This window comes from Paroedura picta, chromosome 1 (genome assembly GCF_049243985.1).
Source record: "Paroedura picta isolate Pp20150507F chromosome 1, Ppicta_v3.0, whole genome shotgun sequence".
Lineage (NCBI taxonomy): Eukaryota > Metazoa > Chordata > Lepidosauria > Squamata > Gekkonidae > Paroedura > Paroedura picta.
This window is the reverse complement of record NC_135369.1, coordinates 157327454-157355051: the sequence shown is the minus strand read 5'-3', so window position 1 is coordinate 157355051 and position 27598 is coordinate 157327454. Positions and strand designations below refer to the sequence as shown.

Genomic DNA, 27598 nt, shown 5'->3' with positions numbered 1-27598 from the left:
GCATATCCCAATTTACCGTACAACCACAAAGCTTCTGAATGAAGTGTAAAATTAAAATTGCACTGCAGAGCTACTGCACACGGTTGGCACTACAAAAATGTTTAAATAGTATTAGCTGAAAAGTGGGAGGACAGTACAAGGATCACGAAACATAGTAATCAGCTTTAATTCATATGGCTGCCTGAGAAAAAAGGGATTACAATCATGCCTGAGCAACTATATACTAGTGCACAAAGTGATCCATAGGGCTGCAATCCCATGCATGTTCATAGGCTTATATGTGAGCAATTTCAATTTTACCCCAGTGGATTTCCCTTAAGTTAAACAAATAAGGAATTGGGCTACATTTGTCACTTATTTCACCCAGTTGTCACCTTCATTTGGATGTTCTGTCATAAAAAATAAAACAGTACTTACCTATTGATTTTTCACTTTTTGTGACATCCTAGGTAAAGGTAAAGGTATCCCCTGTGCAAGCACTGGGTCATGTCTGACCCTTGGGGTGACGCCCTCCAGGGTTTTCATGGCAGACTCAATACGGGGTGGTTTGCCAGTGCCTTCCCCAGTCATTACCGTTTACCCCCCAGCAAGCTGGGTACTCATTTTACCGACCTCGGAAGGATGGAAGCCTGAGTCAACCTTGAGCCGGCTGCTGGGATAGAACTCCCAGCCTCATGGGCAAAGCTTTCAGACGGCTGCCTTACCACTCTGCGCCACAAGAGGCTCTTCTGTGACATCCTACCCAACCACTTATACCTTACTACAAATTAAACAGAACATTATTTTAAAAATCAATTAGACTTGCATAAACTATTACTTAGAATAGTTGTTATCTTGTGATCTACTCTTCCCATTGTCTGAAAGCTATATACTCTCTGTCCAGGGTAACTTTTAAAACCAAGTCCCAAAAATGTGAAAAGAAGTGAACTGTTACATGAGCGAAAACTGACTAGGAAATGCAGGAAGACTGGATGCTGATCTGTTGAAAAGTTTGAGTGGAAATAGCAATTTGACTGTATGTTTCCTGTTTGTGAAATGAGCAACTCTGACACATGCAAACCGAAAATGAAAAGTTGTTTAGTATTCTGAAGGGCTGTGGATTGCTTGACATATAAGTACAAATTTTGTGCTCTGATAGCGATCTTAAATTTTGTCACACTGTTGTTTACTACAATTTTTAGTACTTCCAGATTATGCTAGATTTGCCAACCTCCAGGTGGGGTTTGGAAATCTCACAGAATTACAACATATCTGCAGACTAAAAAAATGGAGAACATGGGATTATGCCCTGGGAAGATTGCTTGATTTCAACCAGGGCTAGAGCTTTCTCCATTCTGCCCCCCACCTGGTAGAATGAGCTCCCAGAGGAGATCAGGGCCCTAATGGAACTCAAACACTTCCGCAGGGCCTGCAAAAGGAATCTCCTTCGCCAGGCATTTGGTTGGTCAACCTGAACCATCACTTCCCATGAACCCTCCCCCCCTGAACCTCCCTCCTATGGTAACCACTGCAGATCTGCCCAACCCACTGGACTATCAGTATGCATTGATGTAATATTCTTCATTATTCTGTTGTTCTAATATGTTGCTTGCGGTTATCACTGTATTATTGTTATAAACTGAGTTACCTGTATCGTTTCTGTTTCATGTAAACTGCTCTGAGACTTCGAGGAGGGTGGTATGTAAAAACAATAAATAAATAAATGTTCTCCTGTTCCCTACGCCCATCCTCCCCTGGTTCCACCACCAATTCTCAGGAATTTCCCAACCCAGATTTGCCAATCCTAGTGCATACACCTTTACTCTTTATCTTTATTGTAATCATATTTATTTTATGATGCTTACCATAAAAACTATGGATCTTAGCTTTGGACTGTTATTAATGTATGTTATTCTCACTGGAATGCCTTCATTCTGTTAATGCTTTCTATTGTTCTATAAGAACAACTTTGCTGGACTTTTTCTTAGATTTTTCTCCACTATTTATTGTATAGTGATACAAAGCTTCTGTTTGCTACACTTCACTTCAAGGACATTTCACATTATTATGGTTACACCTTTTCTCTATTTGACGATATAATTTATAAAATATATTAGAGAGATATTTGAGTCTTTCCTGGCAATTTTTTTTGTCATACAACTTTATTACAGTCTTTAGAGTACTATTATTATCAATGTCTGGAAACTGAACTTACTAAAATGCTAGCTCTTCCATGTTCTTCAGTGTAGATATCACTTTTTGTCTTTACAGAATTTCTCCTTTTGAACTTACATAAATATTTTTCATTTCTTCTTCTGTTGCTATCCAAGTAGAGCTTTACCTTTCTAAATCTATTGATGTTATTGGGCTTAAAGTGATGTAATTCTATTTAGGATTTCACTGTTAAGCATTTACAGGTTTTGTTTTCTTGTTTGAAACAATTGCTGCTGTCTCAATTGTCTTTAAATTCTGAGAATTCTCAGATATGGATTGCACTTGACTTCTGACTTTTAAAAGAACATTGCATATGTGATTTTCCTAGTGCTAGTATTTCATGTTCTGGTCTTTATTCTGCATTATTTATATTGTAAGTTCTGAACCTGGCTCCCTGCACAGATTTTTAAAAACCCAGAAAATGGGGCAAAATACAGATGGGAGGTATATTTCTACAGTCCATCATGAGGTTTGTATGAAAACAAAAGGAAAAATATATGTATATAAATTTTTGGGGAGGAGACTCAATTCTTGTGAAGCTACATCACAAGATCTGAGTTTTCTTTTGGGGAAATGGAGTTGTAGCTGCCCACCACTATTTGAGCCAGGTGGTTAGGAGAGAAGTGGGAGCCACTGCCATGCAAGCCAGTCAGGTGGCCAGGTGAGGAGAAGGCAGGAACTGCTGGTTGCATCTATAGAGCTGCGGGTTAGCAAGTGGGACAGGAGGAGAAAGAGGCTCTACTGACTTCGTCTACTTCCATGGGAACAGTCATCATGTGAGCCAGGCAAACAGAGGGAGTGGCACTGCAAGCAAGCAGGTGAGTGGAGCACACACCATATACACTCTGTCATGATTTTTTTTCCAAACAATCCTGGTTTACCAGCTTCCTTATTACCATTATAGATATTCACTGCTTCATCATTAATTGGTTCATTCTGATGACTTTCTCATCAAGAGCAATGGTGGGTCAGTAGTCCAGCTTCTGTTCTGCATGCAGAAGACCCTGGGGGTTTAATCCCTGGCATCTCCCGTTAAAAGAACCAGATAGTATCGGCTCCTGTAAAAATGCATTAGCTCGAATCTTCCTGGCAGCCAGAGCAAAAAGTGCCACCCTATAAGAGATATAGGGGTCGACATCTGATAACAGATAGGTGACTTTGTTAAAATCAGAAATAGGGTGAGAGTTTGGTAATAGCTTGGCAAGGAATTTGCCCCTGGGTTCGGAGTACAGGGGACAAGCCAAAACATAGTGGGGCAGGTCCTCCATAGATGGATTTCCACATATGCACAGGCATTGGGCTGTGGGTATTCGGAGATATCACCCAGAGAGCATGGCTGATGGCATCATTTCAAACCGCAAAGATGTTAGGGCCATTCTAAGATTACGTGTGGTTATATTTACTAAATATGATGCTCTTTTAATTGTTGGTCTTTTAATTATGGTCTTTTTAAATTGTTTTATACCATGGGGCTGCTTGTGATAGCTGTATTGAAGAGTGGTCAATCAGTGAGTCAGCTTTGAACACCCAATCACGTAAATCAGAAATATTGGCTGATGTATGCAGTAAGTCATCTGGTATGGTATAGCGCGATAGAATGGAGCTAAAAAAATCAGACCGAGTCCTGTCTTTGCTCAATAAGAGCTTAAAACTTTGATGACTTAAAGAATCTAATTTGGTTGTGATGTCTTTCTTCCAAGATTTCAGAATAGCTAAGTGGGCACGGGCTTTGAGTGAGGGAACCAGATAGTAGGTTATGTTAAATTCTTGTGCCTGAGATCCTGGAAAGCTGCTGCTGGTCTGAGTAGTCAACCCTGAACTCAATGGACTAATTCAGATTCAGTGGTAGGCAGAATCATGTGTTCAGATGCGTACACAAATCAACCATTAAACATATAGAAGGAATGTCTGCTGTCTATGTGATGTGGTCATTAGAGTTCGGCTTGCATTCAGGGAACAAACCTTCCAGTCCAGCTTATGTAGATGACTCAAAGGGTTTAGGACTGGCACTCTCTCTTAACCTAACTTAGAATGCAATTCTAAGCAAAGTTACACCCTTCGAAGTCCATTCAAGTTAATAGATGTAGACAACGCCAACACTGTTTAGGAATGTGCTATTATTCTCCTAGAATTTTTATGCAGGTAAAACTATATAAGAATACATTGCATGCCATTCTTAACTCTTGGGATATAGTGGGAAAGGAACTGATATAAAGAAAACATTTTGCTGCAAGATTTAAATACAGATGAGTATTACTTAGGTTCCAATAACTACAGAATATACATTCTTTATTCACGCAAAATTAGAAATATCTGAACCACAGAATAAACTTAACATATTTGGTTTTAGGGACAGTTCCATAAACTGGTCATCCTTGTCTCAAATTGCAATGTATAACATTTTAACATATATAGGAAAACTACTCTCAGGCACCACTGGTTCGCTCTCATGGAAGTGCTGTTCCCCAAACAGGTGGGGGTGGACAATAGAAGCTCTGACTGGTGGGATAACTTTGTTCTGGCAAAATGGAATGACAATGAGTGGATCCTTAACTTCAGGGTGACCAGAAGTACCTGCGAGGTGTGGTCTCCACACTCAAGAGGGAGTCTGCAGCACCAGACCACCAACATACGCCAGCCCATCCTGGTGGAGAAGAGGGTGGCCATGGCTCTGTGGTACCTGGCCAACACCACTTGCTACAGAGTGGTTTCCCAGCAGTTCCAACAGGGCATGTCTACTGTGGGAGATATCGTCCTAGAAGTCTGCTTCACCTTGGAGGCAGAGCTTTACAACGAGGTGGTCCGCCTGGGCAAAGAGATAGGGAAGGTAGGTAGGCTGGGTCCTGGTGTGCTTGTAAATTTCCCTTTTTGGCTGAAAAGCCTTGCAGCAACCCTGGGCATTTGGAGGAAAGACCAGCGGAGTTTTGGGTTGATAGGTTACTTTGGGCTCAACAGTCTGTGTGTTTGTATCTCACAGAACATGGACGGGTTTGGCTACATGGGATTCCCCCAATGTACTGGCGCTGAGGACAGTTGACACAATCCCATATGTACCCCGAAAAGGAGCATATGGGGGTATGGTAACCAAATATTCTTTTGTTCTATGCTCCTGCAAGGGACCATGGACCACAGTTCATTTATGTGGAGGTGGGCTGGAGTGGTTGAAGACATGATGTCTTCAATTTTCAATGACGCTGGGGTCTATGTCCCAGGGAACACAACCATCACAATAGAGGGGGTACAGGTGCTGACTCTGATCTTGGCAGATGGAGAATACCTTCTATAGAAGTGGCTCATGACCCCCTATAAGCAGCCACACACTGGGGAGCAGAGGCATTATAACATGAGGCTTTCCCATGCAAGGAATGTGGTGGAGCATGCCTTTGGGAGACTCAAGGCATGCTGTAGGTGCCTTCTCACCTGCTATCATGTTTTTCTGGACAATGTCATCCCTATGGTCATTGCCTGCATAATCCTCCACAACATCTGCGAGGAGAGGGGATATGAGATTCTTGTGGACATGGAGGAATGGTATACCATGGTAGTGGATAAAGGAGGGAGCAACCACAGAGCAAAATAAAAAGAGGATTTACAGGAACGGAGAGAGGGTTCAAGATGCTACAGCCACATTTCTATTTAGGCAGTCTCAGGGGAAATTGTTTACCTGTATACATGTTTTGAAAAATAAAGTTGGCGATGCTTTCAAACCGTGTGTGATTCTCTAGTCTTACCTGGCTTGTCTGGTGGGGAAGGGAGGGGGAAAAACAGGGTGGAAGGGGTGGTAATGGTGACTAGTGTTCATTCTCAGCCCCTGTAGGGACTGTATGGCCAGAGGGCTGGCATGGTTAATTGGACAACAGCTGCAATTGGCCTAGCCACTGATTACATTTTAAACAATCATGGGCCTAACCAGCAAGACTTTATGGTGGCTGGTGCTACTAGGAGCAAGTCCATTGTATGGGCCCACAGTTGCAACTCTTTCCCCTCTAATGCAGGCCACGACTTGTCACCCCAGGAGGAGCTGGTAGAGTGGTCAGGGGAGCACTGCAAGTCTCCTGTAGCAGGCACCTTAGTGGAGGAGCTCCTACTGGCCATTGATGGGCTACAGGAGAGGACAATGTCAGCCTGTGAGAGCCATCTTTCAGTGGGGGAAATTCCTGGGCTTGTGTGCACTCCCCAGGCATAGGGATGGGGTATATTTTTCCATTTAGTGTTCCCTGTCCCTCCCCCCTCCCCACAGTGTATACTGTGAACCAGAGGCTGGATGCCCAGGAGGGTTGGAGGTGGAGGGCTGGAAGGATCATCCATCTGCATGGGAAGAAGCTGTGGGAGATGAAGGCCATGCTCCACTGTATGGCGTCTCACCTGGGGATGGAGGGGGAGGGGGAATAGGGCAACAAATGGTTTTTTCCAAGGTTTTTCTTGTGTGAGTTGGGTTGGTTGTGAGCTTGTTAACTTTTGCTGCTGTTATGTTTAAAAAATTAACTGTTGTTGAGTTATAACCTCAAGAGCCTCGCTTGACTTTCTTACAAAAATGTCAATGCGGCCTCCATTGGTACACCAGCAAACAAGCAGGCAGCACCACCAAGGATTCTTGTGGTGTAACTACGTGCCACTTTTTTGCCCCAGCATCTAGGGCAGAATTCCATGGCCACATCCCAAGTTGACCCACAAAGACAGCATAACAACGCTATTAAGGAACAATTTAACAATAATGTTACTGGTGTAAAAAACAGGGGGTGGGAGTTGCAAGTGAGAGGGGTCAGGGGGAATACTTGTCCCTAGGTTTGATAAGGTGTCGCCTTTTGGCCTTAGTTCCCATCTGGATCACATACCTTGTCTGGGTCCCCTGGCTTTTTCCAGGATTGTGCTGATGCGGGACAGGTGCTTCAGGGGTTGCTGTGAGGTTGCTAATGGTTGCTGTGAGGTCCTCCTGAATGGTGGGGTAGGGTTCTCCCTCCCCCTGCCCACCACATGGTTGACCATGATCTCTATCATGTCACCAAACCTGTTGAGGGACTCGAGAGCCCCCATCAGGTCATCGTGGCTCTTCTCCATGGAAGCCCTAAAACCTCCGTCTCCAACCTGGCCTCCTCTCTGTTCTTCACCAGCCATCTGGCAAAGACCTCCCTCTCCTTTTGGAGCATTGCTTCCCCCAGCGACTTGGTCTGGTTCATGTCTTCTTCTCCTGCTCCAAGAGCTTGTGTCCCATGGTGGTGAGGATGGAGACCCGGCTCTGTCTTCTCCTTTCCTTTTCCAGCCGTTCCTTGGCTGACTGCCTCCCAAGAGGCCGCTTTTAGTTTTGGTCCAGCACTTGAGCCCCAAATGGCTGTGTCTGAGCTCGCATCTGTCTGGCCATGTCCTCGAAGACCTCTCACTTGTGGAGAACGGCACTGAGAGCCTCCTGGACCTTTTTGTCTGCAAAGATGGTCAGGAGGTCTCCCAACTCATTGTCTTGTCATGTTGGTCCCATGTGAGTTCAAGGGAAAAGAGGAAGCCTGTGAGCTGGACTCCATTTTGGCTTGGCAGCTGCTTGCAGAAAATGGCCAGCAAGTTGAGCTTGTAGGCTTTCTGTTCCTGCCTCACTCCGCCCAAGGGGATTCTGGAGTCCTGATTAAGTTGAGAGCCTCACTGGCCAAGTTGATTGGACACCAAGGATCGTGCAGTAGCTTTCTTTATTCCTGACAACATTTTTCTCCTCCAAGAAACACATATCTACTGCCATTTCCTAGTGCTGGAGCAATGCGTACACGTGGCCATAGTCATCAAAGTGAAAAAAAAAGCATTGGGTGTTCAAAGCAAAGAAGAAATACACTGATGCCCAGCAAATGCTGCGAGGTCTCCAACCCGAAATTACCCCCCCACACTTGTTCATTACCTCCCAACAAAATAAAAAGGAATATATGTGTCTCACAGGTTGCTGCTGCCCACTCCCACGAGCCCTTTGATAAGAACATGCCTGGAAATCATTTTTATTTACACCAGAATGTATAGCTGTGCACTTTGTGTGCCAGTGGCAAGTACATAAATTTATTTTTTGTTAGTTCTTGGGCACACAGATGCGCATACACATTGCTCTGCATACGTCACAATTTTTTAAAATTGTTTTCCTGATCCAGACACAGGAGAGGGGAGGGTGGGTCTGAGGGTGGGACAATGCTAGCAAGATTGTTGCATGTTTTTCCCTCCATGTGGGCTTTCCCTTTGATGCTCCCCAATGGGAAGAACAACAGGGGGTGGCAAATCGGGTTTTGGTGATTTCCTTCATTGTGAGGCAAATATGGCCAGTACTTGAGCCAGCCCCTGGACAGCTTCAGGATGCAGACGATGTCATGTGGAAGGGGCTCTAAAATCTGTCAGCAACTGGAGGCTGTCCAGGGTCAGATTCTTCATGCAGAATCGGCCTGGGTTCTGCTGGGCCCTTTGCTTAGATTGTGATTCTATGGTTGACATCTGTCTTATTGAGCTGGCATTGCTGCAATGGCATTGGGTTCTGCTGGGACCCTGTATATTGTACTAGTTTGGCTGGGCTTACAAAATGCTCCTCATGTTTGGATTGTGATTCAGCTGGCATTGACAGAGTCACACTGGGTTTTGCTGGGCACTGGTAAATTGCACATGAATCGGGGACTTCACAAACCATGAACCAAACTACACTTTTCTGGTTTGTGCCCATTGCTTGTTGGAACACCAGATGAAAAAAAAAACAGTAAAAGGAGAAAGCTTGGAGGATTCTCAGAAGAATTAAGCTAGGGTTTGATTCTACGTTCCCCCACATGCTACCAGTTGGATAACCTTGGGCTCACCACAGCATTGATAAAGCTGTTTTGACCGAGCTGTAATATCAGGGTTCTCTCAGCCTCATCTACCTCACAGGGTGTCTGTTATGGGGAAAGGGAAGGCAAATGTCAGTCACTTTGAGATTCCTTTGGCTAGAGAAAAGCAACATTTTCTTCTTCTTCTAGTCACAGATATTGGATTAGATGGCCACTATGTTCAGTCCTAGAGAGCCCTGTGAAAAAACAGTAATATTTCTTTGATATTGCACAGATATTGGGAGAAATCCATGGTTTGAATTTTAATATAGTTCATATTTTCTACAGACTTCTATATGAAATAGGTTATCTAGAATCATTTCAATCTTCATTTGGTCCCGATGTTAGAATAGCACTGACCATAGTTGCTCTGGCTGATAACCTTCATTGACAAGTAGAAATAAGGTGACCCTTTAGGATCTCCAAGATAGTTTAGCAGCTTTTGAGAACAGTGATCATAGCATCTTCCTGGGCTGTCTGAAACAGCTGGATAGTCTGTTTTATTATGGTTCTATTCTTGTCACAGTAGGAGGCTCCTCAAATCCTGAGTAATCCTGAGGTAACTTTGCAATCACACTAAATCCAACTAAGATGTTGCCAGCAAATAAGTGATTTTGCTCTTCATCAGGATCTTTGAAACTCTGAGGAGAGAGGCCTTCTTTTCAGTTTCTGCTTTAACACTCAAGCACTGGCACTTTACATTTAGAAGGCAGGAATGTGTAACAAAGTTCCCCAATCCTTCTACATATACTGACCAGGGATCACTCCTCTTTTAAGTTATCTCCTTATTCACTTTGCAGGGATTACTTAACTAAAACCAGTTTCCTTTTTCAGCTTGAATGGGGGATCCTTGTTGACCCACATACTCCCACTTTCCCAGTCTATGGTCAGGGCTAAATTGTCTCTTCCACTGTCATTTCTTAACTTTTCAATTGTCATTTCTTAACTCAGACTCTCCACAGAATTCCATTTGAACATCCTGTCTCTCAAAGTTCTTAAACTCCGTGAGGCATTAACCCTTGATAGTCCATCACAAGGCCTTCTTGGATGTGGAAGCAAAATTATGGAATTCCTTCTCCAGGAATATTCATCTGTCCCCTTCAATCATTGTCTTCCACCAGCGAGTGAAGACTTACCTCTTTTGTTTGATATTCCGTCACTGATCCTTCTTCCTGTTTATGTGGCAGGAACATCTTTGTGTTTGTTCAACTGTTTGTCTTTTGTTTAACTGATTTTTAAAAGTTGTACTATTATGTTTTATTAATCATACATATTAATAATATATATTATTTTAGCTACTCACTGTTTTTAGAACACTGTTGGCTGGAAAGATAGCATAGAAATATTTTAGATACAATAAACTTTAAAAACAAAACATGAAGACAACACACAGTTCTGTTTCTCCTTTTATCTTAACCAAAACTGAATATGGGTCCATGAATTTACAATCTAGACCAGGGGTAGTCAAACTGCGGCCCTCCAGATGTCCATGGACTACAATTCCCAGGAGCCAGCGAATATAGATTAAATATAGATTAAATATAGCTCATAACAGGTAGCTGTAGGCATCAGAAAACGAGATAAATAAGTGTTCAAAACTCAGTTTTATTCAATTAACTTACCTGTTATGCTTATTTGTGAAACAGATCTGAAGTGCATGCCATCATAATCAGGTTAAATAACTGATACAACAAGACTAAACAGAAGCTTCAGAACCCTTTTGTCTCCTTATTTACTCAATGCTTTGAGGCTCTAATTCAGGGTTTCCCATCTTAGTAGAACAAGCAGAAACTTTAAAAATTTTGAGAACCAGCAGTGGGCCTACAACAGAATGCTTGCCAGTGTGGGAGGTTTCAGGCCAAACATCTTCCTGTCATGGAACCTGCTATTTCTAAATGGGTGACTCCTGAGGCAAAAAGGTAATGCCTCCTGGAATTTTCGAATACATCTCCTATGTCCATGTAGTGGAGGAAAAGCAGTACTGGCTTTGGGGAAGAGATGCCTTGGGCAGAAGCAAGTGGGACATGGTAACCGCAGACTCCAAACTTGGGAATCATTTGCTCTAGTTCTAGATAGCCCAGGCAAGGCCAGTTCCATCAGATCTCAGAAGGTAAGCAGGGTAGACCCTGGCTAGCACTTGGAATGTCAAAAGGGCGAGAGACAAAGGGCTTTTGGCCTTGGGTTCTTGGCCGAGCAATTAGAATCAGTAGATTATATCAGTAGATTATATTTCCCTAGTACTTCCACTGCGTAGACATTACAATGGACCTCCAGGACACTCATCCCATCATCTGCAGTGAGTGTGACATGATTGCCTTCCTCCCAGAAGACAAGATGGACTACAGCTGCCCCAAGTGTAAGCTGGTAAGACTTTTGGAGGAAAAGATTAGGGGACTAGAAAACAGAATTATTACTCTGACCCAAAGTAAGAAAGGGGAGGAGTTCATAGTCCAGAGCTCTGCAACATGGAATAAAGAGAATACAACCAGTCCTGAAGAGGACAAGGAGATTGACCACAATAGGGAGCCTCTGCAGGCAGTTCGGAAAAAGACTGAACGGCGATGGGCGAGACAGCCTTTGGAGCTCCAGAATAGATTTCAGGCCCTTGCAGAGGAGGTGCAAGGGTCAACAAGGGAAGAGGTCCCAAAACAAACTCTAAGACAAAGGGTAGAGGCCACGGGGACAGAAGGAAATGGAGTTGAGAAGAAAAAAAAAGGAGAGTACTGGTAATTGGAGACTCCCTGCTAAGAGGAATGGATCGCCATGTGGCTGGGCCCGACCCCCTAACCCGAGAGGTGTGTTGCTTGCCAGGGGCAAAAATTAAAGATGTTTCAGAAAGGCTGCCCAAACTCCTCAAATCTACGGATCACTACCCATTTGTGATGGTCCATGTGGGAACGAATGACATGTCCCTGAATACCATCGCTCCTATTAAAAAAGACTATCAAGATCTGGGGTTGAAGCTCAAGCAAATGGGGGCACAAGTGGTATTCTCTTCAATCTTGCCTGTCAAGGGAAGAGAAATGCATTGGGAGAAGAAGATAATGGAGTACTGGCTGCGTAGTTGGTGCCGGCAGGAGAGATTTGGTTTCTGGGACCATGGGATAGGCTTTCTTGAGGAAGGCCTACTAGCACCTGATGGACTGCACTTATCGAAACTGGGGAAGAATGTGTTTGGCAGGAACCTGGGGAGATTCATCAGGAGAGCTTTAAACTAAAGCCACTAGGGGAAGGAGACGATCAACATAGGGAGTGTATGGAAGGAAAACGATCGGAGGCAGCCCAACCGGCAAGGCCAGCTCATAGGGAACCAAAAGTAAAAGGATTCAGATGTCTTTATACTAACGCCCGAAGCATGGGCAATAAAAAGGAAGAGCTGGAACTTCTCATGCTGATGGAAAGGTATGATCTAGTAGGCATCACAGAAACTTGGTGGAATGATTCTCATGACTGGAATGTAATGGTGGATGGATATGAACTGTTCAGAAAAAACAGAATAGATCGAAGAGGTGGAGGAGTGGCACTGTATGTGAGGAAAGGGCTTACCTGTCAGGAAATTCTAGTGAAGGAGAGCATATCTGCAGTGGAAAGCATCTGGGTGAAAATAAGCGAGGGGAAAACAAACAGTGTGGTGGTTGGTGTCTGCTACCGACCGCCTGACCAACGAGAGGATGTGGATGCTGCACTTTGTGAGCAGCTTGAGAAAATATCCAAATGGCAGGACCTTGTCATCATGGGTGACTTCAATTTCCCAGATGTGTGCTGGGAAACTAACTCTGCGAAGCGTCCTCAGTCATGCAAGTTTCTGACCTGCCTGGCTGACAATTTCATTTATCAAATGGTAGATGAACCCACAAGAGGTTCAGCCATACTGGACTTAATACTGACCAACAGGCAAGAGTTGGTGGATGAGGTGAAGGAGGTGGGGACCCAAGGGGGAAGTGACCATGTCCTCATAGAATTCCTTTTGAGATGGGGAGCCAAGGAAGCTTGTAGCCAGACGCGGATGTTGGATTTTCGTAGGGCAAACTTTAATAAACTCAGAGACATGATGAGTGTCATACCATGGACGAGAATGCTGGAAGGGAAGGGAGCATGTGAAGGGTGGGCGCTACTCAAACAAGAGCTATTGCATGCTCAATCAATGACTATTCCAGAAATACGAAAACACTCCAGGAGCTCTAAGAAGCCTATTTGGATGAACAGAGAACTTCAAGAGGAACTAAGAAAGAAAAGGAAAATGTTCAGGAAATGGAAGGAAGGACAGAGCTCTAAAGAAGAGTACCTACAGGTTACTAGGCACTGTAGATCAATCATCAGAAAGGCCAAAGCTGAGAGTGAGCTAAGATTGGCCAGGGGAGCCCATTGTAACAAGAAAAGATTTTTCAGTTATGTGAGGAGCAAACGTAAAGTCAAGGAGGCAATAGGCCCACTGTTGGGTGCAGATGGACAAACTCTAAGGAAAGATTCAGAGAAAGCAGAAAGGCTTAGTGCCTATTTTACATCAGATTTTTCCCACAGGTCAAAGTGTTTAGGCACATCTAGAGATGGCTGTAGCCAAAGGATAGTGTCTGGGTGGCAGGTTAACATGGATAGAGAGGTTGTCGAGAGGCATTTAGCTGCACTGGATGAGTTCAAATCCCCTGGTCCAGATAAAATGCACCCGAGAGTACTCAAAGAACTTTCCAGAGAACTTGCACAGCCCTTGTCCATCATCTTCGGAACCTCTTTAAGGACTGGAGATGTCCCGGAGGACTGGAAAAGAGCAAACGTTATTCCGATCTTCAAAAAAGGGAGGAAGGATGACCAAGGAAACTACAGACCAGTGAGTCTGACCTCTGTTGTGGGGAAGATAATGGAGCAGATATTAAAGGGAGCGATCTGCAAACATCTGGAGGACAATTTGGTGATCCAAGGAAGTCAGCATGGATTTGTCTCCAACAGGTCCTGCCAGACCAACCTAGTTTCTTTTTTTGACCAAGTAACAGGTTTGCTGGATCGGGGAAATTCGGTTGATGTCATTTACTTGGATTTTAGTAAAGCTTTTGACAAGGTTCCCCATGATGTTCTGATGGATAAGTTGAAGGACTGCAATCTGGATTTTCAGATCGTTAGGTGGATAGGGAATTGGTTAGAGAACCGCACTCAAAGAGTTGTTGTCAATGGTGTTTCATCAGACTGGAGAGAGGTGAGTAGCGGGGTACCTCAGGGTTCGGTGCTCGGCCCGGTACTTTTTAACATATTTATTAATGATCTAGATGAGGGGGTGGAGGGACTACTCATCAAGTTTGCAGATGACACCAAATTGGGAGGACTGGCAAATACTCCGGAAGATAGAGACAGAGTTCAACGAGATCTGAACACAATGGAAAAATGGGCAAATGAGAACAAGATGCAATTTAATAAAGATAAGTGTAAAGTTCTGCATCTGGGTCAGAAAAATGAAAAGCATGCCTACTGGATGGGGGATACGCTTCTAGGTAGCACTGTCTGTGAACGAGACCTTGGGGTACTTGTGGATTGTAAACTAAACATGAGCAGGCAGTGTGATGCAGCGGTAAAAAAGGCAAATGCCATTTTGGGCTGTATCAACAGAGGCATCACATCAAAATCACAAGATGTCATAGTCCCATTGTATACGGCACTGGTCAGAGCACACCTGGAGTACTGTGTGCAGTTCTGGAGGCCTCACTTCAAGAAGGACGTGGATAAAATTGAAAGGGTACAGAGGAGAGCGACGAAGATGATCTGGGGCCAAGGGACCAAGCCCTATGAAGATAGGTTGAGGGACTTGGGAATGTTCAGCCTGGAGAAAAGGAGGTTGAGAGGGGACATGATAGCCCTCTTTAAGTATTTGAAAGGTTGTCACTTGGAGGAGGGCAGGATGCTGTTTCTGCTGGCTGCAGAGGAGAGGACATGCAGTAATGGGTTTAAACTTCAAGTACAACGATATAGGCTAGATATCAGGAAAAAGTTTTTCACAGTCAGAGTAGTTCAGCAGTGGAATAGGCTGCCTAAGGAGGTGGTGAGCTCCCCCTCACTGGCAGTCTTCAAGCAAAGGTTGGATACACACTTTTCTTGGATGCTTTAGGATGGTTAGGGCTGATCCTGCGTTGAGCAGGGGGTTGGACTAGATGGCCTGTATGGCCCCTTCCAACTCTATGATTCTATGATTCTATGATTCTATGATTCTTCAAGGAATGCCAGGTTATGATGCTGGGGCAAGCAATGACAAACCACTTGTGAACATCTCTTGCCTGGCAGCCAGACAATCTTAAAATATCCTGGCTGTATTATATGTATGTCACATGATAATAAATAATGAGTGATTCTTGTAGAAATAAAATGTTTTGTTCACCTGCATCTTAAGCATTTTATTTATTGGTCCTTTTGACACAAAAATTGATAGTGAAAATTTCTAAGCAGATAGAATAATGTTTTGAGGGATGATCCTGTAATATTCCTATTTCTTGTAATTCAAATAATATAATGGATATGCTTCAAGAACATATGCTGAACTTTTGAGAGTTTAGCAGGTGGAGAACATGCCTATCAGTTTGATCTTGGCAATACATTTGGGTAGTATAGGAACATAACTTCATTATCACACAGCTTCCTGCACCTTCCACTGGTGAGACAAAATCTGATGAAGTCATGGCCTCTGTAGGTCAAGATTGTGATGAAAGTATTTTCAAATGCTAGTGATATCACTGTGGCCAACAAGAATCATTTTAAACATTTCAACCAAAATAATCAACGAAAAAACAAAATCCATTATTTCTGAAAACAAAAAATTTCCTCTTTTATTTGTTTGTTTATATATTTGTTTATATGCTGCCCTTCCCTTTGGACGGAAAACAACAAACTGAATCCCCCCCCCCCATGACATCCATGTCATGAAATTCATTATTGGTCAATATGAATTAAATACCATGCAGGCTATGGTGAGTCACAAGTGCTTGGTTAAATGGTCCTTTCCTTATTTAAAAGGTAGGGTGCCTCAAATTAACTCAGGTACACTTTGATATATTGGGTGATGTACTAAGGCCATGGAACTTTCTCTGGGTATCCATGATTCCCAATATATTTGATAATAAATGAGATTAAAAAATGTAAAATGACTGATACAGAAAAAATACAACAAAATGAACTCAGATTTTAAAATTACATAGTGAATGCCAGTCCTAAGTATTTCTGCTTGTTCCATTGCATCTAAATGCACAGCTTCTCTTATTATCATCTCCTTACTCCATGCATAATAGTTTTGAATAGTTTGACACCTGAACTGTTTTATGGAAGCTATATCTTCTATGTAAGATATTAAACTTTCTGCATGAATAAAGGCCAGTTAATGAAAAATAACATAAATCAGTATGACAAGCATAAGGCATATTCAGATTACTATTACTGTGTATCAATGCTCCGGTCAACCAATAAATTAGGGGAAAACTGGTATTAATTCAGAGTTTGTGTTTTGAGCTGTACTTATTATTCTGCTAGTTAAAAGCCAACAACAAGCATCATCTCAGAGGAATGAAACCATATCAATATTTTATTTTTAATCTACATATAATGGTCCTTCTCTATCAGGTAGACTATAAGATCCATTTAATTTTTACAGGATTCAATTAACTAGAAACTTCATGAAATGTAAATTCAAAGTTACTTATAAAAAGTTTTTTTAAAATGTACATTCAAATATAGAGATGGGTATGTACCAGCATACACAGGACAGGTTGCTGGGGTTAGTCAGGGCAACCACCTGCCCCTGGACCCCTGTCCATCTTGGTTACTCGAACTGGGAGACCAACGGATAGGAGGCCCACTTAAGGATATTATAAATCTCTCCCTGTAATCCAGGCAGTTCCTAGGGTGCTTAAGGGGGTGGTGGTCTGACCTTTGCTGAAGAAACCAGTGGCTGAACATGGACTACTGCCATCCAGTCTTGCATCTTGTGTTTCTTGGTAAGGTGGTTAAAAGGGCTGCCATGGATCAGCTCCTGGCAATTCTTGGAGGAAACCCTAGGTCTCAGAGCCTCCTTCCCCTGGTCTGTCTCTGGGGCTCTCCACAATCAAAGAATAATTAACACTATGTAAAGGCCAGCAGGTGACTCTTTGGCACCATCACAGACAACAGTGCTGCTGCTGCTGCCTCCAGTACACCCCTTCATGGCCCCTCCCAGTTGAGGGTCAGAAACCAGCAGTTTGTCCTCACATTTTCTCCAGTCCTGGGGCATCATTTCCAGCCCACACTTTGGAAATATTTCTTGATCTTTTCCAGTGACTCCTATGTGGCAGAATACCTGTTGTGCCATGCTCACATCTTATGGGGCGCAACACCTCAACACTTGTCCTCCTCCATCCTCTCCAGGCATCTGCAAAGGGTGAACCATGGAATGTTGCCAGCAAATAAAAGAGTGTGGCTAGTGGGAGAAAGAAGAGGCCCACTCCCTCTCAGCAGAGAGAAGTTGGGTGGGAGCAGGAAGTCTCACCAAGAAAGTCTCCCCATAATCAGGGTGCCTTAGGTGGGACTTCAAGGCAGGTCACCCTCCATGATGGCACTGTCGGTACCACCCAGAAGGGCTATGTGGAAGACCCAGGAAGCAGTAACTTGCCTCATTGAAAAGATTATTATTGTGGTTGGCCAACCATTCTCCTTCATAAGGAAAGCAGTGAAGACTAAGTGCCTCCATGGCACTGACTGCATGGTGCAGACGCTTCACCGAGTGGATGCTCTGTGGCTGGGAAGCACTGTCAGGGCCACCTGGGATGCAGCCACACTTGGAATGAAGACCTTGCTGGAGACCTGCCGGCACCTGGCCACCCACTTCTTCTGCAGCATCAAGTCTGCCCATCATCTGTGCAAAAAGCACGGGAGGAGCCTAACCTCCTGTTGTCCCCCTGCATATCTGCACATTCCTCTTTCTGTCTCTGGATTATCCATCATGTGGCCTATGGGTTACACTCTTGGCACTTGGGTGGGAGAATGAGTGGCTTTTCTGGATAGAGATGGGCTCCCTCACCCAACACCTACCTCATGAAATATCTCTCATAACAAAATGCCTACCTCATCATCACTTTAAATGAAAACTCTGATTTCCAATTATCTGGTGGGGCTGGGGTGCTCACCAAGCTGTCTTGGAGTAACTTTAGGGAACCCCTGTTGGAATCTTCTTCTCATGTCTTTCTTTCTGCCATGAATCAGTTCTGTTTGATCAATACTGATTAGGATATATAAACTCAAGTTCTGTGCAGCTGCAAAATTACAATCAGCAAAAAAACTAAGCTTCCTTGTTGGCTTAGCTATTAATTATTTCAGCATTGTAGCCTTGCTTTAGTATGGCTTTGCTTCCTTCTCTGCTGTTAATTATGTGATGAAGTTCTGAGAGGAAGAAGATGTATATAGAATATTCATCTGTCTTGACCATATATATAGGGTTGAGTTTCCTGTTATGGGCCTTATTCAACTTAGAAAAAGTTTCCAAAGAGAACATAATACTCCTAGTAATTATTCAGAAAGGAATATAATTTACAGTCCTCCAATTTTGTTCCTTTGCTAGCTGCTAATTTTGCAGGACTATCTCAATATAAAGCTGCTCCTTTAATTATAGACATGAAATGAAGTTGTGTACATTTAAAATCATTAAGTACCACATAAAGAGACTGGAAAACCAAGAAGAGGAATATTTTGAAGGGAATATAGCTGTAATAACATTTGAACTTATTTATAAAAGCATTATTCTCCTATTTAAGTATGTAATAACACTGAGCAAATAACATTGAAATTATGTGAATATTCTCTACAATCATTCTGAAACTGTACTGGGGGTTTTTAGGCTACAATACATGCCTGCATTATCATAATATATATCTGTGAAAAACATGTCAGGAAAGTTCAACAAGATACTATAATAAATTGTGTTGAAAATACTGACATGATCTAGTTTTTAAGAAAATTGATATGAACAGCAAAGATAGAGAAGCACTCAGGATCAGATAGTTCATAACTTGAGGACAGACAATCACTGCTGCGTGCAGGAATCAAGCAGCAGAATGAGAAAAAATGACTGAGAAAAATGACTATCAGAGTCATTTTAGACTGTTTATTATCTTATGTGGAACTCTAGGAAAAAATCTGGATTACTCTTTTCATGTGCCATGATGCAAAATATCAAAAAAACATACCCATTTCTTGAGATCTTGATAATATTAATTAAAAAAACATTTAGAACTAGTAAAAAAGCCCATTGTATGAAGAAGACAATGGGCGCTAGCAGGTGGGGACCAGAGCGAGCGGCAGGCGAGGGACAGGCTACCTGAAAGAGGAGGCGGGCGGCGGCTCCTCGGCGTCTCGTAGTTTTTGCCGAGGAGCACCAGGTGTGGTGCACTGGGCTGCGGTGGCTCCTCTGCATTTTTTTGTTCTTCTGCGGCTTTCCCGGCGGCTCCATTGTGTTCTGGGGCCATGAGGGCAGGGAGCCGCCAGCAGCAGCACTGTACGCGGCTGCCGGGGCTCCCAGGGCGCCGGCTTGAAGCGGCGACAGGCTCCTCCAGGGGTTTTTTTTTTCTGCCGCCTCTCGTGGGCGCGCCGGCTTGGAGCTGCGAAAGGCTCCTACAGGGTTAATTTTTTTCTGCTGCTTGGAGCTGGGAAAGGCTCCTACAGGGTTTTTTTTTTTTCTGCTAGCTCTCCTGGGCGTGCCGGCTTGGAGCTGGGAAAGGCTCCTACAGGGATTTTTTTTCTGCTGCTTGGAGCTGCGAAAGGCTCCTAAAGGTTTTTTTTTTCTGCTGCTTGGAGCTGCGAAAGGCTCCTACAGGGTTTGTTTTTTTTTCTGCTAGCTCTCATGGGCGTGCCGGCTTGGAGCTGCGAAAGGCTCCTACAGGGTTTTTTTTTCCTGCTGCTTGGAGCTGCGAAAGGCTCCTACAGGGTTAATTTTTTTCTGCTGCTTGGAGCTGCGAAAGGCTCCTACAGGGTTAATTTTTTTCTGCTAGCTCTCGTGGGCGTGCCGGCTTGGAGCTCCTACAGGGTTTTTTTTTTTCTGCTGCTTGGAGCTGTGAAAGGCTCCTACAGGGTTAATTTTTTTCTGCTGCTTGGAGCTGCGAAAGGCTCCTACAGGGTTAATTTTTTTCTGCTGCTTGGAGCTGGGAAAGGCTCCTACAGGGTTTTTTTTTTTTCTGCTAGCTCTCCTGGGCGTGCCGGCTTGGAGCTGGGAAAGGCTCCTACAGGGATTTTTTTTCTGCTGCTTGGAGCTGCGAAAGGCTCCTAAAGGTTTTTTTTTTCTGCTGCTTGGAGCTGCGAAAGGCTCCTACAGGGTTTGTTTTTTTTTCTGCTAGCTCTCATGGGCGTGCCGGCTTGGAGCTGCGAAAGGCTCCTACAGGGTTAATTTTTTTCTGCTGCCTCTCGTGGGTGTGCCGGCTTGGAGCTCCTACAGGGTTTTTTTTTTTCTGCTAGCTCTCGTGGGCGTGCCGGCTTGGAGCTCCTACAGAGGTTTTTTTTTCTGCTGCTTGGAGCTGCGAAAGGCTCCTACAGGGTTTTTTTTTTCTGCTGCTTGGAGCTGCGAAAGGCTCCTACAGGGTTAATTTTTTTCTGCTGCCTCTCGTCAGCGCGCCGGCTTGGAGCTGCGAAAGGCTCCTACAGGGTTAATTTTTTTCTGCTGCCTCTCGTCGCGCTAGCGGCGAAAGGCTCCTCCGGGGGTGTTTTTTTTTTCTGCAGCTTCTCGGCGGCTGGAGTCTTGTGTTGTGTTTGCGGCGGGGGCTTCCTTGGGGGCCGGCCTGACGCGGCGAGAGACGCTTCGCGCCTCTCACCGCGTCAGGCCGGGAGCAACTGCGAGCCGCGCTGAGCGCGGCTCGCAGTTGCTGGGGCTGGGAATCGGAGGGACCAATCGGCAGGCGCTTCGCGCCTGCCGTTTGGTCCCTCCGGTTGTCTGTCATGAGGAAGGGTCCAATCCGGACCCTTCCTCATCCCGGACACATCCCGCCCCAGAACCCCTTACTGTTTTATTTAGTCCGTGGCGCCCGCGGCGCCACGGGCGGTGTACAGATGAGTGGATTTACCCAGTTCCATTCTTTTGAGGGTTCTATCCCACCCAACTCCTGGAACTTACATAAAGCTCCTCCAGTAAGAATTTCAGTAGAGCAGAATATCAGGTGTAGAAAGAGAATAATTCTCCTCCCACTTCAGCTGTTCCCCCCACCCTGATACTGCAGAAAGAAAAAAAAATGATATACACAGTTAGAAATGTTCTGTGTGTCTCTGTAAATACATACTTCTGGAGTCAGCTTAGTCACCCAGGCTCTTTCAGAACTATATCTAAATATCTTTGTTGATTTTCAGGCTGAAACTTGATTGGACTGTCCATGAGAAATCCTTTGGAATGGATTAGATCAGATAAGCAGTCTAAAGAAATGCCCTCTCAACTTCATTTGAAATCATCTATTTAATTGCTCTAATAAGTATACCCAATCTTTTGATGACATCTAAATCTAAAGGGGATAGTATTCGTAGATATGCTACTTTTATGACCAACAACATATACTCTATTTATTTATATTTTATTTATTTCTTAGATTAGATTTTTAGCCCACCACTCTCTGGAGACTCGTGGCGGGGTACAACATAAAATCACCCATAAAGGTAAAGGTATCCCCTGTGCAAGCACCGAGTCATGTCTGACCCTTGGGGTGACGCCCTCTAGCGTTTTCATGGCAGACTCAATACGGGGTGGTTTGCCAGTGCCTTCCCCAGTTATTACCGTTTACCCCCCAGCAAGCTGGGTACTCATTTTACCGACCTCGGAAGGCTGGAAGGCTGAGTCAACCTTGAGCCGGCTGCTGGGATTGAACTCCCAGCCTCATGGGCAAAACTTTCAGACGGCTGCCTTACCACTCTGCGCCACAAGAGGCTCATTAAAAAACCCCATCCCATAACAGAACAACAAACACAGTTAAAGAGGATAAAACAAGATTGGTGGTATAATGCGTGCCCCCATCCCTGCAGCCATCCACCCCCCAGGGTGAGGTATGCTGGATGTTACTACATAGCCTGAGGAGGGTCCCCCATTGTTCTTAGCTCTGGCCTCAATGAAAGACCTGGCAAAAGAGCTCTGTTTTACAGGCCCTGTGGAACTCTTATAGCTCCATTAGGGCCCTCGGCTCTCCTGGGAGCTCATGCCATCCTGGTCAAAGCCAGGCATGCTTCTTTGGGGCCAGGGACCTCCAGTGGATTAGCATCCACAGAGTGAAGTGCCCTCTAATAACTGCCAAACAATCGGTGCCATATGCAAGTCTTTATATATACCAGCTTTTTCTTTAGAGTTGTTGCTCAAAAAGCTGTTCTTCTAGAAGTTATTTCCAAGAATGAAAGGCATAGTTAATGAAGGGGTAAATCAGACTTTTCTCTCACTTCAGTGATTTTATTTTTAACCATTTGCAAAGCAATGAAAATACGCATAGGTTCTCATTTTTATTATAATTTCTTATGTATTAAAGCACAACAAATGTTCTTTACACCTTACGTGTCATATATGCACCCTTTCTTATATAAAATCTCATGACTGACCACTTAAAGGAACAAAAGTCTTGAGAAAATGCCTAGCTAGATCAGAACAAACTGGACTTGTATTGCCGAGTTCTGGGAAATCATGAATGCCCTAAAGCAAAAATTCTCAATACAGTTACCCCAATTTTTACTCAAGGTCACCTCAACTTTGCTCCTGCTTCTCTTTTCCCCCATATCTAACATTCCAGAGATGTTAAAAACATTAAGGCACAAATCGCACTGTAACATGAAACAGAGAAAATGAAGTTTACTGCAGGATACAGATCATTTCATAGCACTGGTTGGATTCCAGCAAATCAAGACTCAAAATTCTTCTTTTACTTCAGTCTTCTACAGGGAAAACACTTCTTATTCTTTTCTATGATTTATACAGTATCTTTCAAAAAACTCCTGAAAATCTTCAAAATATTGATCTGGGTAGTGTTAGTCTATAATCCTTTTTTTTAACCACCTTATATAAATAGCCTTTGGCTATTCAGATGCTTACATGAACTGATAGAGCAAAATAATATATATACAAAACAGTGTTTTAGCAGCAAAAACATAGGGGAGTGGAAGAATTTAAAAGCGCCTTCCCACACACATACTCCTACAGGAATTTTCCACAGTAGATGAAGCATTTATAGCTGCATCAAAACATAGAACAAACAAATAAAGGTCCTATAAAGGTCCAGCCACACCCATTTCTTTTAAGTCAGCTAAAAGATTATACGTTTTAAATGAATCCAAAGGATGAATGATTAAGAAAATCCTCACAAAGATCCAAGCAATCATCATAGTATCATTTCTGGACTTGGCTGACATAGTTATGATAAATCAAGAAAAGTCTCCATGCTCACAGCAGAATAAAACAAATGTGACACTTCTGTGGGGGGGAAAATCTTGACTCAGACTGATGGCTTGCTTAGCCCAGTATTATGCTTCTATTAATGGCCAAAAACCTGACTGATAGCTCCGGTGATTTTTTAAAACTAATTTTAATAGATTATTATTGGGTTGGATCTAGTCAGCATTTTGAACTCCATCTTGCCCAGTTATCATCTTCATTACAGATACTATTTCACATAGCATTTATCTATACAGGTCTCATGACCTCCAGAGTAGTCTTTTTGCAAGTCAAAAGAGTATCCCTCCTTTTTTGTTACTAAATAAATTGGCTGGATCCATTCCTCTATCCTCTTCAAAGCACATGAATCAATAGCATAGCAGTTTGCATTCTAGAACAGGGGTAAGTCAACCTGTGGTCCTCCAGATGTTCGTGGACTACAATTCCCACAAGCCCCTGCTAGCAAACACAGGCAGGGGCTCATGGGAATTGTAGTCCATGGACATCTGGAGGACCACAGGTTGACTACCCCTCTTCTAGAATACCAATAACAATATACCAAATGGCTTCTTTCGCATTATCAAGTCAGTCCTGGACTTGTACCACAGCAGCCCTCTCCAGAGTGCCATAATATATGGCCTGAGGGCCGTAATTATAAGGGGAAAATAAATAAAAACCAAGCTTGTACAAATATATCATTCATTCCGAATCATTGTTTTAAACAGGTTTAATCAGGTTGACATATATAAGTTATAGGATTATTGTTGTGTACCCCAAGCCATCAGGATGGGGAAGGCTAGAAATATAAGCAAATTGACCACACCTTTGCTAGATTTCCCAACCGCCAAAGGCAGCAGCCTAGTTTTCCATATATTAACTTAGGACAAATTGTATTATGATGCATTTGTTATATACTGCAGAAGCAGTGTGGTGTAGCGGTTTATTTATTTTATTTATTCCTTCGGTTTCTAACCCGCCGCTCCCAGAAAAGCCAGCTCATGGCAGCTTACAACAAGTCAAGATTACAATATTAAAACCAACATTAAAACCTTAAACATACCCTAGTGCTGTAAAATAAGAGGTGCAGTTTCTAATCTGGCAAATCGGGTTTGATTCTCCACTCCTCCACATGCAACCAGCTGGGTGGCCTTGGGCTCGTCACAGTCCTGTTAGTGCTGTTCTGACTGAGCAGTTGTCAAAGGTCTCTCAGCCTCACCCACCTCACAGGGTGTCTGTTGTGGGGAGAGGAAGGGAAGATAATTGTAAGCTGTTTTGAGACTCCTTCAGGCAGTTAAAAGTGAGGTGCAAAACCCAACTCTTATTATTTATTATTCATAAAATGAGGGGAAGACCTTTCTCCTGCTTGCTTTAACCAGAAGACTTCTACAATGCTTGTCAACAACCGAAAAAGTTACTGTGAAAAGAAACAACAACAAAAACATCCGCTAGGCGACCTAATACTTCCAGTTCAGAATTACAAACCTTAATTTATTTGTTCCAGTTTTGTATCTTGAGATTCGAGCCATTGACAAAGGAACAGATAAGGTGTCCAACCAACGCTTTTCATATTTTGGTTCATTAGCTATGGGTGAAGAAGGTGATGATGGTGCCTGTACAGAATAAATGAGAAATAACAGTCGATTGGACTGTTTTTTTTTTTTTTTCAAAACTGCAAATAAATTAATATGCATTTGTAGATGTACTTTGTTTAAAAAGAGCAATACCATTTTTAAAGGAAATTCAGAGTGCAGGAAGGAAATCAAATAAATCATTTTTAGAAATTGGAGCATTTGTGGTCTGAGTTGATTTTCCATTATGTTTGTGTAATGGCAAACCTGCTTTTAACTTAAAAGCATAAGCCTCACGTCTAATAGACAACAGGAATAATGCTTACACATACAGAATTTTTCTTTGAAATCACATTTACTAAAAATAACATAACACAAGAGGACACTGCCAACTGCAAGACATTGATTTACTTTCTGAGTATTTTGATATAAAGAACTGTTTAGAACAATGGTCTTCATATGCACATCATGAGTCTACATTTACATTAACAGCGTGCTTCGCTTACTCAACTGTGGATTAAAAATATACATTTAACAATGCATACTCTGCAAAAGTGGATCTCACATGTCTATAAAACAAAAAGCTGTGTAAGTTAAAATTGCAATGTCTTATTCTAGACATACACAAATATCAGTATTATTTCTACCAAAGAATTTCCCCAGACTTTTAGAAAGATGAGAAGACTTAAAGAAAGGGAGCATTCCCAGAAGGTAATGTACCTGAGAGACTGCCTCATTGCCTATGCCCTTCAAAGAGCACTACATTTGACCAACAGCAATTGGCTACTGATCCCTGCCCCCAAGGAAGCACATTTAACATTAACCAGCGCCAGGTTGTTCCATCGTCCTGATGGAATGAGCTCCCAGAAGAGATTCGGGCCCTACTGGAGCTAACACAGTTCCACAGGCACTACAAAATGAAGCTCTTCTGCCAGGCATTTGGTTGATATCAGTGATAACATCTATTGTGCCCCCCCCCCCCCATTCAGACAGGCCTATTTGCAGGTTGCAGGCATAATGTTAAATGTTGAAAAATGTTTATTGTTGCTCATTTTATGTTTATTGTTACTGTTGATGCTGCTGCATCGTTAATATACAGTTATTGAATTTTTATTGCACTGTTACATGATTCACGTTGACCGTTTATGCACTGGAGGTTTCATGCCAGGCTGCAGGCTGGAGTTTTAGTCATGGCAGGTTGCCCCACCTCTTCCTGCACCCACATGAGGGAGAATTTGGCCCGGTGCACCTCATCCACCCTGGATTTGTGCTCCTGCACGGAAGATGGGGCAGTGACGTTCCCAGTGCATAAATGGTCGTTCCCTGCAAACCACTCTGAGCTGCAAAGGAGGGCGGTAACAAATAAATGAACAACGGGATTCTGGTATTGCTGGTTTTGATTCCGGAACACAACTGAATCTATCAGTCCTGGAGAGGTCATGGAAGGCCATGGCCTAATACCCTCATGCTTCTTCAGTCAAAACATTCTTTCAATGAGTAGCTCCAGTTGCTTAAATGCCCCTCTTACAGGTAATGAGTACGTAAATAATGCTGTTTGCTTTGTAGCTGAAGGCAATTTTAAACAACTCCAGCATTGCCACTATAGCCTGAAGCTGTAAACCACCGCAAAGGACTTAGTAAGTTTGTCAACTAAGAAGCAATTAAGAAATACTCTCATTAACCTGTAAAGAATCACAAACCACTGAATAAAAACAAAAGCAAGTCAGCATGCTGCCACAGACCATTTAGAACATCAATTTATTCCATTTTTGTATTGTGCACACAGAGCATGAAGGGAAGCAACAGGGCCGCAAACAGAAGGAGCACGTATTAACTCACTCATTTACCAGCTATGTTCTACAGCTATGCTAATGAAGATTCAAAAGCTTGCAATTACTGTTGGGGAACACGACTGAAGAAATGTGGTGCACTGAAAGATTTCAGAGCTCAAAAAAATTAGGCATTTTTACATTTTACGTAAGATCTCTGACAGTTCATTGTTCTTCACATTGCCACAGGAAAGGAATGAGATAAAACAAACAGACAATAATGTTGCTTAGGATCCTTGAAAATTGTACACATGGCAATCAAAACATTTCACTAAGAATGGTAAAGGCCATTTTAAAAGCCACAAAACAAAGAGATTTAAAGATAGTCTTTATCCTGATACGTTTCACGGCACACTTTTAAGTACTCTTTCATTGCAGCAAGCCTAATTGAATACATGGGATTAGAAATCTGAGCAGACCTGGGCAGAGTCTGCACTTACTTTGTTTATTCCATTGTCAATCCTGTTGAATTCAGATCGTTTTGAACTCGGGTCTTCCTCTCCCCCCCTCCCCATTGAAACAGGAAAGTGTTCTGCACGTGGTTAGGGAGGCTCAGAAGAGGGGGGGAGGCAAATGGAGACTCTTTCTCTGTTTTCTTGAAGGGGGGGGGAGAGGATCAAAGAAGTCAGAGGAGGAAGGAAAAAAATCCTTTATTTTCTTGAAGGTGGGGGGGGGGGGAACGAAGAAGGCACAAAAAAAAAAAAAAATCCAAGGCCGACAGTGAGAAATTAGGGGCTTCTCCTCTGAGGCAGGCTTGTCACATGATCACCTGTAGCCAATCACGGATCCTCTACCACGGAGGAGAGCCCCGATTCA

At 43.2% G+C, this 27598-nt stretch overlaps 1 protein-coding gene across 6 annotated transcripts in view; it reads right to left on the bottom strand.

Moving 5' to 3' along the window:
* The window catches only part of SNTG2 (syntrophin gamma 2), a 349056-nt gene that overhangs the window by 91359 nt on the left and 230099 nt on the right, over nt 1–27598 (bottom strand). For all 6 annotated transcript variants that reach the window (XM_077309803.1, XM_077309812.1, XM_077309826.1 and 3 more), the window contains one exon: nt 24868–24995. In XM_077309803.1, the coding sequence (XP_077165918.1) occupies nt 24868–24995 (128 nt within the window). The remainder of the gene's footprint in view (nt 1–24867; nt 24996–27598) is intronic.